Source organism: Fundulus heteroclitus, chromosome 19 (genome assembly GCF_011125445.2).
Source record: "Fundulus heteroclitus isolate FHET01 chromosome 19, MU-UCD_Fhet_4.1, whole genome shotgun sequence".
Lineage (NCBI taxonomy): Eukaryota > Metazoa > Chordata > Actinopteri > Cyprinodontiformes > Fundulidae > Fundulus > Fundulus heteroclitus.
This window is the reverse complement of record NC_046379.1, coordinates 15,742,304-15,759,227: the sequence shown is the minus strand read 5'-3', so window position 1 is coordinate 15,759,227 and position 16,924 is coordinate 15,742,304. Positions and strand designations below refer to the sequence as shown.

The 16,924-nt window shown below is 39.4% G+C and overlaps 3 protein-coding genes across 5 annotated transcripts; 1 reads left to right on the top strand and 2 right to left on the bottom strand.

Annotated features, from left to right (window-relative positions):
• Positions 1-869: 869 nt before the first annotated feature.
• rhd (Rh blood group, D antigen) lies at positions 870-6,930 on the top strand. Of its 2 annotated transcripts, XM_012862107.3 has the most exons (10): positions 871-1,124; positions 1,415-1,601; positions 2,180-2,330; positions 2,496-2,643; positions 3,299-3,462; positions 3,579-3,716; positions 4,089-4,216; positions 4,306-4,385; positions 6,648-6,721; positions 6,842-6,930. In XM_012862107.3, exons 1-10 carry the CDS (start codon positions 974-976, stop codon positions 6,866-6,868), a joined length of 1,248 nt encoding a protein of 415 aa, XP_012717561.1. In that variant the 5' UTR covers positions 871-973; the 3' UTR covers positions 6,869-6,930. The 2 variants fall into 2 exon arrangements, with proteins under 2 accessions (XP_036006716.1, XP_012717561.1); XM_036150823.1 differs by lacking the exon at positions 6,842-6,930 and having other exon boundaries at positions 870-1,124; positions 6,648-6,754.
• A 133-nt stretch (positions 6,931-7,063) lies between these two features.
• tmem50a (transmembrane protein 50A) lies at positions 7,064-12,975 on the bottom strand. The gene is made up of 7 exons (XM_021316187.2): positions 12,850-12,975; positions 12,268-12,373; positions 11,417-11,529; positions 9,332-9,399; positions 8,063-8,155; positions 7,865-7,922; positions 7,064-7,767 (listed from the first exon to the last, which is right to left on the bottom strand). Exons 2-7 carry the CDS (start codon positions 12,367-12,369, stop codon positions 7,722-7,724), a joined length of 480 nt encoding a protein of 159 aa, XP_021171862.1. The 5' UTR covers positions 12,370-12,373; positions 12,850-12,975; the 3' UTR covers positions 7,064-7,721.
• A 693-nt stretch (positions 12,976-13,668) lies between these two features.
• On the bottom strand, positions 13,669-16,629 carry mgst3b (microsomal glutathione S-transferase 3b). 2 transcript variants are annotated; one of them, XM_036151009.1, is made up of 5 exons: positions 16,603-16,629; positions 15,185-15,328; positions 14,938-15,060; positions 14,638-14,710; positions 13,669-14,232 (listed from the first exon to the last, which is right to left on the bottom strand). In XM_036151009.1, exons 1-5 carry the CDS (start codon positions 16,612-16,614, stop codon positions 14,132-14,134), a joined length of 453 nt encoding a protein of 150 aa, XP_036006902.1. In that variant the 5' UTR covers positions 16,615-16,629; the 3' UTR covers positions 13,669-14,131. The 2 variants fall into 2 exon arrangements, with proteins under 2 accessions (XP_036006902.1, XP_021171873.2); XM_021316198.2 differs by lacking the exon at positions 16,603-16,629 and adding an exon at positions 16,069-16,196.
• Positions 16,630-16,924: the final 295 nt, after the last annotated feature.

Here is a 16,924-nt window from a genome sequence, read left to right as displayed (position 1 = left end):
TCCAATCAGCGGCTCCGCCGAGGCTTTCTTCCTTGACTGACGGGCTCACTAGCCAATCGCGTCTCTCCAAAGCAGCTCGCTCAGCTCTCTTCTGTCACAAACAACCGAGGCAAGCCGCGAGAACTGCGCGTGGAACGTCTCGCCAATCAACCAATCGCATCTTTGTGAACAAATCCAGCGAAGCTGATTAACCAATTAAAACCCGAAGGGGCGGGACATTGCGTGAAGGCTTTTGGTCTTATTATGAGCAAAAATATGCAGTCACTGGGACAAAATTCTCTTTGTGTCCCTTACAAAAACACCCATTCCAGCAGTTCAGGCTATTTATATCAGGGCTTTTGTGCGTGACGGACTGGGCTCAAGGCGCTGTGTCTACGCTTTGTTAAAGGTTAAAAAGTGTGCACTGGGAAAGCAAAAGTGTGCCCATCTGACGGAAAAGAGGGGTCTCGTTTTATTGCATGAGAGAAAAAAAACGTTCTTTGTGGGGGGAAAAAAAGGGGGGGGGGTTGGTAATGGCATTTTTAAGTTTAAGAATGGTTAATAAAATGTATTTAAAAAAAATTACCAATTGGATTCATCATGTAGTTGTTTAATTATTGTAAGTGATGGATATAGCTTTATTACTGATTTTAAAAAATGCACGTTTTTTTTGGGGGGTTCATTTTAAACATTTTAAAGTGTTAGTTAATAGAAATACAAAAACAGGACCCAAAAAGGTTTATGTACTGTTTTATTAACAATGATTATTCCGCTTAATTTGCTTTTTTCCCCAGAATTGTTTCATTTCATCTGCATTTGAATTCACTGAAGATTCTCAGCCTCTTTTATTTCCACTTTTTTTTATATATATACACAGATATGTCTGCCTGTCCACCGGCTGATAAAGAGCTGTGGTGGTTGCGCCCAGTTTCAAACCGTCGTGGTCCCTGATTAAGCGTCAAAAGTGAAAGAACTAAACAGAAAAGCTCCTATAATGGCTCCTCGCTACGCTCCAAGTCTGCGCTCCCGTTTGGCTCCTATACTGCTTATTCTGCAAGCTGCCTTCATTATCATAGCGGCACTTTGCTTTGAAAACAGACAAACCAAAAAACCTGACAGCGAGTCCTTCCTCAACCTTTACCCAGGTCAGTTTGTTTATCGTGGGAGCAAGAATTAAGATGGGTTTGGGTTTAAAATGCGACACCTTATTTTATTTAATGAAATAACTTATGGTGAAAATGTGATTTTAAACAAAATGTGCCTGCCTTAAATTACAAAATAAGCTCAATAGATCTTGAAGGTGTGATAGCTGCGGTTGCAAGGCATTATTAAGCTTGCTGTGCAGTAGGTGATGCTGGCACAATGTTGTTAATTATAATTTTACGGAATTTCTTGCATTTAATTTGTGACCCAGGGTTTTTCTGCTGTCTTTCAGAGTTCCAGGATGTGAATGTGATTGTGATTCTTGGTTTTGGCTTCCTGTGCACCTTCCCAGTGCGGTATGGATTCAGTGGCTGCGGGTTCAACCTCCTTGTTGCCGTCCTTGCCACCCAGTGGGCACTCATACTGAACGGCATTGACTCTTGGTATAACACACGAATAATCGGGATTGATTTAAAAAGGTACAGTTATCCATGACAATTCACGCATGTGCATTGAAAAGAAGAACATAAAAGTGGATTTATTTCAGTGATTTAATTCATACGATTAATCTAACACATTACAAACAGTGATATATTTCAAGTGTTTTATTATTTCTGGTCTTTTTAAGGATTATGGTTTGCAACTCATGAAGTCACAAAATGTACAATAATGCTTTTGACCAGTTTTAACCAATTACTGTTAGAAAATATTTTTTAACACATATATGGTATTAACATATGTGACAATACATATTGTTGTACTAAATCCATGACACTTTCTACTAAAAGGATAAACCTAAAAGGTCATTGCTGAACAAGCTGGATGCACACAGAGGGCCGCATCCAAGCCTATGAATGGAAAGTTGAGTGGAAGGAAAAAGTATCGTAGAAAATTCAGAAATAACAGAGATTCCCACAGGCTCTCGAAGATTGGAAGAGAAAGCCCAAATGAAATACTTTAATAAATTAACTTTCCTATGATACGCTAATTCATAAACATGCACCTGTATTCAGATTTGCGCTACTCTAACCTCTCTACCAACTGTGTTTTCATATAGCATTATAACTGCAGAGCTGTGTGCTGTGTCTGCTCTCATATCAATTGGATCTGTACTGGGAAAGACAAACCCAGTCCAGCTCACCCTGATTGCCCTGCTGGAAGTGACAGGATTTGTCCTAAACAAATGGCTCCTTCAGACGCTCCTCAAAGTAAGAGTCTCTTCTGAAAATCTTCAGTAGGTTTTAGTCACTGTGGGGCCCTTAAAACTGTCTCTGAAAGTCAAATCCCTACTGTGGCTCATACCATATTTTGAACATACTTATAACAAAAGTGCAAAAGAGTAGTCCCAAACAGATGATATTTCCTGGCTCCAGGTGCGGCCTGCGAACAGCATCATGCTGCTTCATGTGTTCGGGGCCCTCTTTGGACTCATGCTGACATGGATCCTGTCCAGAAATGCCCAGGAGCAGGGATATGAGAAGGAGAAATTTGACAAGAAATCGGGATTGTTCTCAATGTTGGGTGCGTGAGAGACATATTTCGATGTCTTATTAGGCTGTGTTGAGCCTGTAGACATGGGAAGATATGAGGTATGATAACCTTGAATTTTAAAGTAACATCACACACTGATTAGTTCCTATATGTTACTTTGATACAGAGACTGAAGCATAAACATATAACACCCACTACATTTAGGATTATTTATAGAATATTTTAAATTTCTTAGCTATAATCCACTTTTTGAAGAGTAACACAAGTACGGTACGTATAACAGGCTGATAGCTGCTCTATAAGATGAGCTCTGCTCATAGCTTAAAAACCTTAGTTTTAAAAGAGCATTACCTCAATAAGAGTGATGGGTGCCGCTCCTAGTTTCCACGTCAAGAATCTCAAAGTGTAGGAGCCTTATTTCAGCCTGCTGATCAGCAGTGTGCAGCTACAGGTGTTTGGAGCATCTAGACTCCACACAGCATTCAAGGCTTTCTCTTGCATTTCATTAAAATTAAAAAAAACTTTGTCATAGTATAGTGGCATGACAGAAAAACCTCAGTATACCTTCATAACAACATCCCATGTCTAAGTGGATCCATAGCAATTAGCGTTTGGATATCTGATATATCAAACCCAGAATCCCAGCCCTTCTGAAGATAAGTCGTGTGTTGTCTTTGCTCTGCAGGCGCCGTGTTTCTCTGGATGTTTTGGCCCAGTTTTAATTCAGTGTTGGCGGATGACCAGGCTCGGCTGGGAGCTGTGTGCAGCACCTACCTGGCCCTGGCTGTTAGTGTCGTGACAGCGGCCGCTCTGGCTGTGCTCTCCAGTCCCAGGGGGACGCTCAACCCGGTATGCTCAACACACTGTTTTGCAGGCTCCTGTACATTCCCAGGATACACTTCTCGAGCTCGTCTTTGCATGAACTTGATCTTTTTTTTTTTTTGTGGCAAAATTTTCTCAACCAGATCCAAATGCAGTCATGCATCCTTGCCGGTGGCGTTGCTGTCGGGGTTTCCATATCAGTAATTCAACAGCCGTGGGAAGCCATGGCACTCGGATTGGCTGCAGCCGCAATATCAGCCACGGGATTCAGATATCTACAGGTCTCTTTTTACCAATGCGCATGAACTTTGTCTAAAATCCATGTTTTAGCCCTTAAATATATTTAGGAGTGCAGAAAAGTTGAATATAGGCAGTACATGTACAGTGTAGACATCTCTATTCCCTATTTTTCTTAACAATAATGTCACAATATTTGCTGTGGGTGACCAATTTCCCAATGCGCCATTTTTATTTCTTGTCACGATTTTGTAGTCCAAACTCAAGGATGCCAAAGCTACGAGTGGATAAATCAAAATGTTTGGTTGTTGCTCGTTACACCGTCCCCCAGCAAACTACAAAAACGGCCAAACGGGGTGGAAACGAAGGATTTAAAACCACATGCCCCCTTTAAAACTTGCCAATATTTGTTTCAGACCCACATGCTGACTGCGTTTGAGTGCCACGACACCTGCACTGTTCTGAGCACCCACGGACTCCCTGGTCTGCTGGGGTGGCTCGCTCAACTCGTCCTGCAGATCAAAGACTGCGATGATCACACAGTGTAAGAATGCAGTCAGTATGCGTAACGCATTGTTTAAAAAAAAGGAGTAAGGTGTGGCACCATGAAGTAAGTTTTTTGTTTTGTTTTAGGGCCATCCGTTTCGCTGTGTTTCACATCTGCGTCCTCTTTGTCACCGTCTCTTTGAGTTTATGCATGGGAATCCTAACAGGTATGTTTGTTCTTTAGTCACTTATAGTCATTACACAAAGTGAAATATTCTAACTTCCAAGCATATATATTTTTTGCTTTAATTTGATGATGCGGCTTACAGCAAATGAAAACCTAAAATTCAGTTTCTCTGGCTATTAAACATCACATAAAACCACAATAAAAAAATTAACAAACTAATTTGTCCATGTATGGCCTTACTACTTGGCTGGGATTCCTTCTGAATGAATTTCTGCATCATTGTGGCATGGAGCCAATCACCACGTAAGTCTGCTGAGGTGTCAATGAAGCCCTGCTTGCTCAATGCGGTACCGCGCGCGAGCTATTTTTAGAAACACAACGTCACGATGACGTCACATCACGTGGTACGCAGTGGGGCAAACTCCTGAACCCCGCCGCTGCTTTGCTTTAAAAGAGACATGCGTTAGCCTAGGTTTTACTCGGTAAACGACTGCTTTTTCCAAATCTAAGACCATGGTTTTTAAACATTGTTGCTATGGAACGGGCAACAGCGACTCGAGTTACGCTGATCGGCCGCATATGAAGGATGTTTTCTTCAAGACTGCCAAGGAGAAATGTGTGCGCTGGGACCGGGGCGGTCGGCCTACACAACAGTTCAACCCGGAAAAAGTTACCAAATTCAAGTACATATGTAGCAAGCATTTTGTCGGAGGAAAGGGCACAACCGAAGAACATCCTGACCCAATTCCAGCGACATCAAGTCAAGGTAAGAGTATTTTGGTGGCCGACATGTTAATAAAGTAGCGCCTGCTACCATGACAGCATATAGGCTATCATGGTAGCAGGCGCTAACATGATAGCCTGCTACCAGGATAGCTTACTCAAAAACATTTCAAATGAGACAAACATTAAACATATACCCATTCCTGGACGGTGATTGCAAACAACAAAAAAAAAAAAAAAAAACGGCCGACGCTGCCATGATCGCCGCGCAGGAAAAAAAAACCAAAGCTTACCGTTCATCATCTCGGCCAGTTTTCCAGTCTTTTTAAGCCCTCGAACCTCAAGCCATCGTTTGAGCTGAAGGTTGGTGTGTTCTTCGACAGTGCGACCAGTAAACCGTGTGCCTGGGACATCGTCTTGGGAAAGTTTAACTGCTATAAAGTCGGTCAGATCGCTGGTTCTGTTGCGCTTGTAATAGCTGGGTTATCCGTGCTTTCTCTCCTGTATGCCCTACCTAAGCGGCAAAAGGGGCGTTGCTCTTGAGACGGTGACGTCACGTGCGCGGTACCGCATTAACCTACATAGTTAGTAGCTAGTCTGCTGTTTTTATTTTTCTTTTCCTGAAAAACACTCCTTAGACCCTCTACAGCATTAAGGTCTGGCCAGTTTGCTGACCAACCAAGCCCAGTGATACCACAGCGCCTAAACCTGATAAGCCAGTACCTGAAAAGGATAAGTCGGGACAGAAAATGAAACCAGCATCATCATCAGCGAAAAAGGGTGGAGTGCTCTAAAACCTCTTGATGAATATTTGCACCAATTATTTTCTTGATAAAGCGCAGTGGCCTGTATGAAATGGCACCCCAACCACACTGGGCCTTAATGAGCTTGGTTTCTGTGTCCCTTCACTCTTCTTCCAGACTCTGGGAAGAAACTTACTTTCACCTAAAACAAGGACTTCTGGGTCACTGAGCAACAGATCAGTCCTTCATCCCCTTAACATCGGTAATACGATTCTGATGTTGGCTCTGGTTCACAAGTGGCTTAACAAGTGGTGCAACAGCCGTAGTCAAACGTAATCCTCAAGGCTGCTGTAGCTTTTTATGCATGCATCTTGTCCAGCGTTTACTGCCACACTGTTTCCTTCCACTCAACTTTCCATTATTATGTTTGGATACAGCTGAGCAGTCAGCTTGTTTAGAAATGACCGTTTGAGGCTAACCATCTGTGGAGGGCATCAGTGACGCTGGACAACCAGTCAGTCTTCCTGTACGAACATGTCGTCCACAGAATAACATTTCTCTGTTAGAAATACTTTGTTTTGGTCTATGATTTTTCCAGAGACTGACTTCCTGTTTTTCATTGCCTGTGAGCCATAGACTCCTAAACTATCAAGCACTTGAAATGCGTCATTCTGTGTGGAAACACGAGTCGCCCCTTTTTGAATTGAAACACTTTTGAATGATTTTCCAATTTCAGATGACTTCAAAATTTAAGAAACAATAAACTGAATTGACAGAGGCATGTTTGAAACAAAATGTTCACCGACATACCTTTTAACCAGAATTCTCTTTTAAAGCATTTCTACTCAAGCTGAACTTTTGGAGACAACCACAGAACAACAAATGCTTTGAGGATCAGGCTTTCTGGGAGGTACTCATTCATATGCCTTTAAGAAATAAATAAAAAAAAAATGCTTTATCAGGGAAAAAAAAGCAAATTGAGATTCACATTTATTGATATTCTGTGGACTTGATACTTTGTGTTTTGCAGTTTCCGAACCTTGTGGCACGGAAGTAAAGAAGATAACCGAACACGTTGATCATATCTGATCCCAGAGGTAGCCTACGTGGGATTTCAACATTAATCTCTGTTAATGAGCATAACTTTGCAATTTTATTCTTGCTTTTCAAGTAGAAATCAGATGCGCATGTGCTAAAGAAATAAAAATCAAGGCTGGATGGTGAAAAAAAAAAAAAAAAAGCCAACTCAAACTGATTTCCTGCCCCGTCTGTTTAATGTGGTCGTGAGAAACTGACTTAGTGTTTTACACATGAAAATGAAACGGAAATCCAAACCTCTGTTAAAGCAACCCCACCTTACTGTTATGACCCTGTTATAAATCCCTTTGCTGACATCAGGTCCACAGTGTGAGATAACCAAATTAAACATCTAATCTGAACTGTTAAACTGGAAAAAAGTAAAATCAAACAACCCCATATGCATAGAATCAGTAGTCAAATCCATTTTGAAACATTGGCCGCTAATTGCACCATAATAAATTCAAATTTCCACACACAGTTCAAACTTAAGGGTGTTATATTGAAGAAGTGAGCCAACCCAAGGGAATGTTGCAGCAAAGCTCCATTATATACATTTTGGTATACACAACTTGTAAACCATAATAAGAACATGGATACAGTCTGAGTGCAAACACACATTTAAAGATGTGCCACGTTTGAGAGTGTTTAAACTTTACAGAAATCTATGACAATTTGTGCTTAGTTATGATTTTGCTACAATATAGTAAGGAACATAAATTACACATTTTAATGTAAAAGCTAAAAAAAAAAATGGTTCATATTTAATTGAATGAAAGCTGAAGAATATTGTCTCACAGAGTATAGAAAGCAGAGTGACAGCAGTGAGTCTTTTACTGCCACAGATCCTCTGTGCGCCCGAACTTGAAGACCAGACCTCTATATTAGAGAAAGTAAAAAGATTATGAGTATCATGTTTCTTTTTTGTGAAACGGAATTAAATAAAATGGATGCAAGTAAAAAATTATAAACTTACCCAAAGAAAATGAACGCATTTTGGAAAAAAATGGCAATACCAGGATACACATGCTTCTCTGCAAAACACAACAATTATATCAAGATTACATCGTGCAACACAATTTCTGCCTTATAGTCTTTCACTTTGTCACGGTTTTTAAAGAACTCCACTGCCTGCTTGGCACTAGATTACGTTACACTGAAAAAACGCACTTACGGGGCACTACGAATCCGCCGAAGAGAATCCACATGGAGGCGATCAGGGAGCCGAAAGCCAGCATGAAGCCGATGAAGAGCCAAACCCGGGCGCCTGGAAAGAGAGATATGGGTGGGTGGGTTACCGACTGCAATGTGGCACGGTGCTTCATGTTTAGTCTGGATTCAATGTTGCAGTGAGAGGTTTAGGGGCTTTTGTTGATTAATCAATTATTTTTGTTGTTTTCCAAAAGTGGATCAATAAACAAAAAGAAAAACACTTTGGATACAAAAGTTTGATTTACCTCGGATATTTCTCCCTTCCACAGAATGAGCATAGAGGCTCAAATACGAACATAAATGTATGGATCACAAGAAATGCAGTGAAGACATCAGCAGTAATACTGCAGTGTTCATTTTGTGAAAGCCTTTTGGAGTAATGTCTAAACAACTGCAGTTTCCACACTCTCTGCTTCAAACAACTGATGAGATTGGAAACAGCAGTCAAAGCATGCAACGCAATCTAATCCTCAGATTGGATCCTATAACTAGGATCATGATTAAACCTGCCCACATTATGGTGTGTGTGTGTATATATATATATATATATATAATATATATATATATATATATATATAATATAATATCATTTGGATGTTCTTATTAGTAAACCCTGATAATTACTATTTTTTTTACATGTTTTACATGAATAATTAATGTCCTCCCTCAGCAGAAAACCTATAAAAATATGTTCAGGTTTTACTGTAATAAAGCTCTTAAAGAGACAAAAATAGTTCAAAAATTCTTCTCTAACTGGTGTTAAGAGGTTAAAACCAGAGGGCGGAAATTGGGCACAAAGTTCAGCCTGATGCATCTTTAATTAAAATGGTTTTGGAAGAGACAACAGGCCATCATTAAGAGTCTAGATTGACCCTCTTAAAACCCTGATCAAAGTTTTACTGAAAAATACACGAACTACGCTTACAGGTCTGATCTCTGCCAGAAAAGGTGTCTGCTTTGTTTTGACTAAACCTACCAAACTCTAAACTCTTATGGGAAGATTGGTCAAATATCTGATTCTGCTCAGAATTATACCAGGATTTCATCGATGGATGCAGGAGTTAGTTTAAATGAACTCAAGTCCACACAACAGTCACTGCTAATATTTTGCTAAAGGTTTTACCCCACCACCGTTACACTAAGAGTAACAAAAAGAGCACAAAATAGAAACTTTAACTGCAAAGAAAATAAGAGTGCACTAAGGCTTTAGAGAATATATTCATGTACACACCTGTCTGTCCAAGGCAGCCTTCACTGTAGCTGTCTCCCCTCACTTGGCCATTTGACACGGCATTTATCCTACACAAGCCATATAGGAGAAGACAAAGTTAAAACAATTATTTCAAATGTCTTTCAAGAAGGAACTAATAATATGACGGTTTTAAAATCCAAACTTGAAAGATCTGATGTCAGCAAATGTCACTTTTGGCGCTTTCAACCCAGAAAGTTCCCTTGCAGATTGATTAGTTATCACATGACTAAAGCTCTGCTTACAAGACAACAATGAATTAAAGGCGGGATAGTTTTTCATTTCTAAACACAATGACATATTTTAAAAGGGTAACTCACGCCCTTTTTTGCTAATAAACTGTAAACATGGTCGTCTTATAGTTCTGTCTACATACCTGGGTCATTATTTTTGACAAATTGCTGCATATTTGATGAAATCCTGCTTTTTTGTCTAAAACCTTCAGTGTAGCGTCCTTCTAAGGTTCAACGTGTGTCTTGCATTGAGTTTCAAATCAGTATTGCTATTGGTCCAAACGTTTTTGTGACATCACCAGGAGAAACTGACATGTCAGCAGTGTGGGGTATAAAAGTGGCTGTCTCGTGCCTCCGTAGTGAGTTGGAGTTTGAATAGTGATTCTGCAATCCTATCAAATTTCTGGTAAGCAGTTTATTTTGTTTATTTAGCTTTCACTAGTAGCCCAGACTGCCTGGCACCGCCTCCTTCAGGCACATTTTTTTTAAAGTATGATATTGAGCGAAGTACGTCTCTGGGTGAGTTACACTTTAATTACAAACTCTATGTACAGGACAAAAGTAAAAAAATATTAAAAACACTGACATTTCCCTGCCATGCCTCTAGTAGGCGCTATGTTCTCTGAAACTCAACTACGTTCGCATGAGTACGAACGCTCCCGGTTAAAAGTTGCCACCACCCACTCATACTGCTTATGTGACAGAGCTTCCCCGAACAGGCAGAATCGGTTTCTCCTGTCTACACGACAACGGACACAACGATATTCTCAAAATGTCACTTTCTGGAAACAGCTTTGAAATCATGCCATTTTCAGAGCACTCAACAAAACCTTTCCCATTTTCAAAAACAACAAACCCCCAACAACAACAACTTTTTGTGTAAATAGGGCCTAAGGTTTAGAAATTGTAATCGAAGTGATAGAGGAGATATAACAGCCACACTGTTCGTGAAAAACAGCAACAGATGTTACCCATAACGAATTTGCACTTAACAGTAGAGATCGTAACGGCGGGATGTGCAACGAATGGCCAAATGTTCCACAGGAACATGAATGATGCAAACTCCGAAACACACAAACACAAATGCAAAAGGTACACAGTAAAAAGAAGCAAAATTAGAAATGCAGCTAGTACTGAAAACAAGAGCAAATTAAAAAACAAAAGCTGTAAACTCGCTCTAAGAAAATAAAAAAAACAAAAAAACACAGGAGCTCCAGACCACTAGGGGGAGTAGGGGGACTCAGTAAAGAGAGGAACGCTTATTCTGGTGTTCTGTAAGATTATGGTCATGTGTGACATGATATGACCAAAAACATACATGTTCTATCTTCCCACCAACTTTCCTCTGGGAATCACATTAATGTCTTTACTGGGGGGTCTGGTCCATTATGACTTGGTGCTCGTCTCCCCCTGGTGTTCTGGCCCACTTCCTTTTTTAGGGCGAGTTTGCACCTTTTTTTTTTACTTGCTATTGTGCTAGGTACTTGCAGCATTTTTCTTCTGGAGTGTTTTATTTTTTCGCATCAATTTTTTTGTATGCGCGTGTTTTGGAGTTTCCATCATTCTATTATTTTGCAATTGCAACACTTTCCTTTTGAACTCCTTTATTGTTCCACGATGGGGGGTATCTGGGAACCCTCCCCCCAACACACACACACACACACACATCAGAAACTCCAAACTGAAGTCATGTGATGAAAGCTACACCTCATCCATGAGAATGGAGGATAAGCCAGTACCTGAAAATGGAGCTTCAAGCTCTCAAAACGTCAAAAAGGACAACATTTTGCGAGATTACTCTTTTTTCGTGGATAGCGCAAAAAGCAGCACTTACATGAGAAAGGCCACTGTGGCTATGACTCCACATGTATGATAGGCGTGATGAAACTCTCCCTCCGAAGGATATTTCACAGCCGCGTCGATGATGATCCACCATCCTGTGAAAAACTACAAAAAACAAGACGCACAATTAAATGGTTCAAGGCTTGTTTATTGACATGAGAGGCTGTGGAGAGATGGCCAAGAAAATTTCCTCTTTGTCATTATTAATAATAATAATAATAATAATAATAATAATAATAAAACTTTATTGATCTCACAATGGAGAAATTCACTTCTGCATCTTAACCCATCCCGTTGGGGAGCAGTGGGCTGCCACTGTGCGGCGCCTGGGGAGCAATTGGGGGTTAAGGGTCTTGCTCAGGGACCCAGAACGCAGCTTGTGGGAGTTGAACTCAGAACCTCTGGGACCGAAGCTCTGTGCTCTAACCACTAGGCCACCCCTCCCTCCCTCTTCCTGCAATACGTACAATTTTATTGGGCTGGACGATATATATATAAAAAAAAGAACATGGATAAAATAGAAATCATATTGATCGATGTTGATAATTATCAACAAATTCATTGGCCATTTTATGCTGCTTAATGACCTATTATTAGATACAGAACACACAAACACTGAATTTAAATTTAAACCTTAATTCAACCAACTGTTTTTTTTGCCAGAATAGAAAAAAAACACCTGGTCTCTGAACTCTTTGAAGGGGCAGGAGCATAACAGGAAGGAAAACTTTTATTGTATAGAACTTTTTATTTACCCCTTTTTTTTTTCTATCATCGATATATATCGTGATTGAATTATCGTCCTGCCCTACGATTTTTAATAAATGAGATCAGAGCGAATACCAGAACTCCGGCAGCTATGGATGCGATGGTGTTTCTCCTCTCCCCCCAGTCCACATTGCACTCGCAGTCACCGCAGCGGATTCCGTCCAGAAACCCTGACATGACTCTGCAGAAAGGTCCAGAAAACACAATGTAGACAAACGCCAAAAGGGATGAAGTTGCATTGTTTCAAGGAAATAGACGAAGGAGAAATAAATAAATACAGCCACAGTGGGAACACTTTACTGCGCAGTCGCTGTACAGTAACGCTAAAGCCTCCCTGATCGACAACAACAGTAGCTACTGTACCTCAAGATTCACAGCTTAAACAAAAAAACGCGTAACACCTATCGGTCAACTAAACAGTGTGTTCATGCGATTTAACACAGTTGAGAACAGCAACGTTTCCCCGGTGTAAATCGTCTGTTCTTTGGCTCTTTTGTTCATCGCTTTGATGCTAGCAAACGTTTCCTTGAAGGTTTCTTGTTACAATGTAGCGAAAATAACGCCGTGGCTCAGACTGACAGTGTGGCAGCTGATTAAAAAATACATGCGCCGTACGTTTAATGTGTGAGGAGAGTTTAAAAAGACGCTTTTTTTTACCTTTTTTTATGTTCGCTTTTCTGATGTCAAGCCTTTGGTTTAACGCGACTTGGCTTCCGACAAGAAGCTCTCTGTTGCACATGCGCTGTTCACCCACACCCATTTCGTTAGGGCAACCTTTGTTCATTGTTGCCTTCAAGTGCCGTGCAGAAAATTAGATTTTTTTGTCGACAGCCCTAAACGTAAATTACAACGTTGCTACGAAAATATAATAAAAAAGACGGGAAGCTAAAAATAGAAGACGTTGCGCTATATTATGGGACAGAAATATATTACTTTATTTTACGAATATTTCAGTTGACAAATGCTTCTCCACTGAATCCAACTTTTCATTGTAGATATTGTCACGTTTCATATGAGAGAAAATGGACAAAAAAAACTTGCTAATTCAGCATTGTTTGACAATAACTTTAAACTTTTAAAAATACTATTGTAAGCCATGAAATAAGACAGTGACAAAAAAATATAGCGCCTTTCAAATGCAATATTTAATTTGTACCTGCGTGCTCTCATTAACCGTGAAGCTTTTGAATCATTAATCCAGCCTTCCACACAGACAAATTAAAGTGTCTCCTTCATTCGTAAAACTCGCCTACTGTCCTGTTTTCTAAAATTATTTGTTAATTTCCTAAATTAACAATCACTACAGGGGCTACCAAAATTAATAAAGTATAACAAATAAGCAACTCTTGAGGCTTAAAATTAGCTCGTCTCAGGATAGCAAATGTTTAATTGCATTTTAAATTAAATAAAATTTATTTCATAATATTTGTAAAAAAAATTATAAAAAAGACATAAATGATAGACCAGAAAAACTATTTTTTTTATTGTGATTTTATTATAAGGTGCATGACAGGTCCACTGAAACAACAGCTGAAATACAAGTATTTTATTGAAAATAACAAACATCACATTTGTGTTGTATGAGACAAACTTGAGGCAGTCAATAAAACATTTTCTTGCCAATTTTACTCGTATTATGCTCTCACTCACTGACTTATGACTGAGGCATCATGTGTAAGTCACATGGAGCCGTCAATCCCCCTCTGCTTGGCCCCTTCGCTACTCACACTCTATGAGGCAGTAAAGTTCAGTCGTCATTAATTTTACTGAAAAACCTTGATGACATTAGGTTGTTTTTTTTTTAAAAACAAAACATATAAATGAAAAGTAATTTCAAGATAGCAGTCTAGAAAAACATGTTGGAAGTATGGAGACTTTATTGCCAGCAATGAGCCATTAAACTCTTAACTAGATAGGCAAACATAGGTTGAAATGCATCTTAAAAGACTCCAAGCAGTTGCAAAGCGATAGATATGGACAGGAGGATGACTCCAAAGAGTCCAATGTAGCCATAGGCGCCATTCATCCTCTTGGCTGGATCTGAGAAGAGAGACAAGAACAGAAACAAAACATTTTAGAGCAAGAAGAGAAGCTAAAAGGTAAGGTTTGCTTTGAACACATGTAAATATGCTTGGTCAACTACGGTAGATTTACGTGGTCTGATTTATTGCTTAAATAAACTTTTGCCTCGGTGTCGTCTTGTGTAAATAATTAAACAAACTATGGTGAGGAGGAACATACAATCAAAGGAAATGGCTGAACTTTGACCCCTGCACAGACTCGTTGCTTGAAATGCAAGAGTACCGTTTGGATTTCAAGCGCAAATTATCATTGCGAGGGGAAATCATTTAAACACTGGTGTGAATGGGTGTTATGTGGACGTGTGGCCTGACGTATTCATGGCGGAGATTCTTACACATTACACACCCACAGTGGGCTTCTTACCTCCTGTGTAGTAGCCCCACGCATAGGAAAACCTGCTGGTCACCCAGATAGCCCCCAGAACGGATGCAGACAACTGGAAAATACACATAATAAAAATCAGAGTCATCATAAGAAATATGAGTTATTGATATCAGGTGAAAAAGTGCTTAGTCACTGTGACCTGATTTATTTATTTTTTGTTATGTGGAGATTTTTTTTTTTTTGCAAAAGATCACAAGATGATTGGCTACTGATTCTGTTGTTCTGAGTGCGTAAAAAACGTAAACGAATAAAGGATGAAGAACTGAAAATGACAGTTACCGGATACACAAGGGCTGCAATTGTTTGGAAAACGAGCCACTGGGGGTACACCTCCAATGTGTTCTGGTGGGCTCTCTGGATGCAGTTGAATACGGGCTCCTTGTCGCTGTACATTGCGGGATACTGTAACATAAGCACACAGTTACGCACAACTGCTTTTAAACAAAATGCAAGCGCGTAAAAAAAATTAAAAATCACTTTGGAGGCAAACGTTGGCTATCTTCTCAAAACTTCTCGATCGAGCTACCTTCACGTCGTATTTCTTCCTGGCAGTGCCGACCTTTACGGCCAGATAGCCCAGCATGATCCAGCTGTACAGGTAAGTAAATATGACATATCCGAAGCTGGACGGCAACACCGTGAGGAGGTCCATCTTGGAGCAGTTGATGGCCTGCGTGCAAGTTTCAAGTTCGTAAAAACACACAGAGAGAGGTAGAGTTCAAACGACGGTTGCTTAAGAACGAGGAGGCTACAGCGTAAACATAGATCTAAGGGAAATAGAAGCCGCATTGGGCCCGTTGCGATAATACACTAGAGCTTCCGCCATATTGTCAGGGGCAACTGCTCCACGGAAACCGTTACATTCAAACTGAGTTTAAAGAAATATTCTATTGGGCACGAGTGACAGTATTTGTTGTCGTCCTCGTAGGGGAATTTGGCCTGTAGCCAGGGGGAAAAGGACAGACGTAAAAACAAACAAAGAATGAATAAATGAATAAATAAATGAATAAATAAATAAATAAATAAATAAATAAATAAATAAATAAATAAATAAATAAATAAATAAATAAATAAATAAATAAATAAATAAATAAATAAATAAATAAATAAATAAATAAATAAATTAAATAAATAAATAAATAAATAAATAAATAAATAAATAAATAAATGCAAAGGCACAATCGCTCTACAATAGCAGCCAAAACAGTTAAAATAACTCAAGGGAATGAAATCAGCACAAATATCAATTCGAACCACCAGACTAAACTGACAAAGCAATTATCAACCCCAATAACATTTTAAATGTATCTGAGTAATTTTGATGAAACATAAATGAACAATATCTGTAAATCACAACATATCGAGAATACACATTAACAGACCGTATTTTAGGTCAGAAAATCTACGTACCGCTTTACCTAAACCTTTGGAACGGTCTCATACATTGCTGCATGTTTTTTTTTTTCTAAAACATGCCGTCACAATATGGCGACGATGTTGACGTTGAAAGAACATGGACGTTCCTGCGGCGTCTATTCTTCTGTGGTCTACACAAAGTAAACAAGAGACGTTATGTAAAACGTCGCGAGATCGTCTGCAACGTCTGAGATTAGGGAGCAAAAATGACAACGGAAAGCTTTTTAAAGATTGCCTTTCCTCCCATTAATCATCTGAATATCTATAACACGTAGAAACACGAGAATAATACTGTGTCGTTACATGTCATTACATAACATAATCCGTCTACACCGTATCGTGGCGGGAGATAAAACGGTTATTTCCATCGTTAAATTGGAGCATTTAACTTATTTACATCCATTTATTTAGCAAAATGAAAAACAAAAACAAACTTTTGATACATTGATTGTACGGTATCCGTTTCTTGAAGGGTTAACAAGGCGATGCTTCTAGAACTGCAGAGCTGCAGCAGTCAAAATATATTATCTTGATCTGCATTTTGGATGCAAAACATCGTCTATTACGGAACCCTTGAACAAACATTTTTCTCTTTTCTCCAGACAGATATATTTTACTTAAATTTCCATTTAAGGCGACACAGTCTTACACAAAACAAGCAATACAGAATGAATTACACTTTCGGCTACAACAAAGTGAAATGTTCATAACGTGTGTAGGTCTAGCGGTTAAAAAGCAATGAAAACGGTGGGTTGTTTTAGGATAACCCTGCCCTAGAAAATGAAAAGAAAATTGTTTAGTTACAACGCATCATTCAAACATTACGCTTGTTAACCGTTGAAGGTTATTA

Excerpts from the sequence above, each read along its gene's own strand:
- rhd (XM_036150823.1), top strand. The coding sequence starts at position 974 with ATGGCTCCTCGCTACGCTCCAAGTCTGCGCTCCCGTTTGGCTCCTATA. Across the intron at positions 2,644-3,298 it reads GGGATTGTTCTCAATGTTGG|GCGCCGTGTTTCTCTGGATG; the intron begins GTGCGTGAGAGA and ends TTTGCTCTGCAG. Across the intron at positions 3,717-4,088 it reads CGGGATTCAGATATCTACAG|ACCCACATGCTGACTGCGTT; the intron begins GTCTCTTTTTAC and ends TATTTGTTTCAG.
- tmem50a (XM_021316187.2), bottom strand. The coding sequence starts at position 12,369 with ATGTCAGGGTTTCTGGACGGAATCCGCTGCGGTGACTGCGAGTGCAAT. Across the intron at positions 9,400-11,416 it reads GCCACAGTGGCCTTTCTCAT|GATAAATGCCGTGTCAAATG; the intron begins GTAAGTGCTGCT and ends TGGCTTGTGTAG. Across the intron at positions 8,156-9,331 it reads AGGCTGCCTTGGACAGACAG|GCGCCCGGGTTTGGCTCTTC; the intron begins GTGTGTACATGA and ends CTCTCTTTCCAG.
- mgst3b (XM_036151009.1), bottom strand. Across the intron at positions 14,711-14,937 it reads TTGCAGCCCTTGTGTATCCG|TTGTCTGCATCCGTTCTGGG; the intron begins GTAACTGTCATT and ends TGTATTTTCCAG. Across the intron at positions 14,233-14,637 it reads GTGGGGCTACTACACAGGAG|ATCCAGCCAAGAGGATGAAT; the intron begins GTAAGAAGCCCA and ends CTCTCTTCTCAG.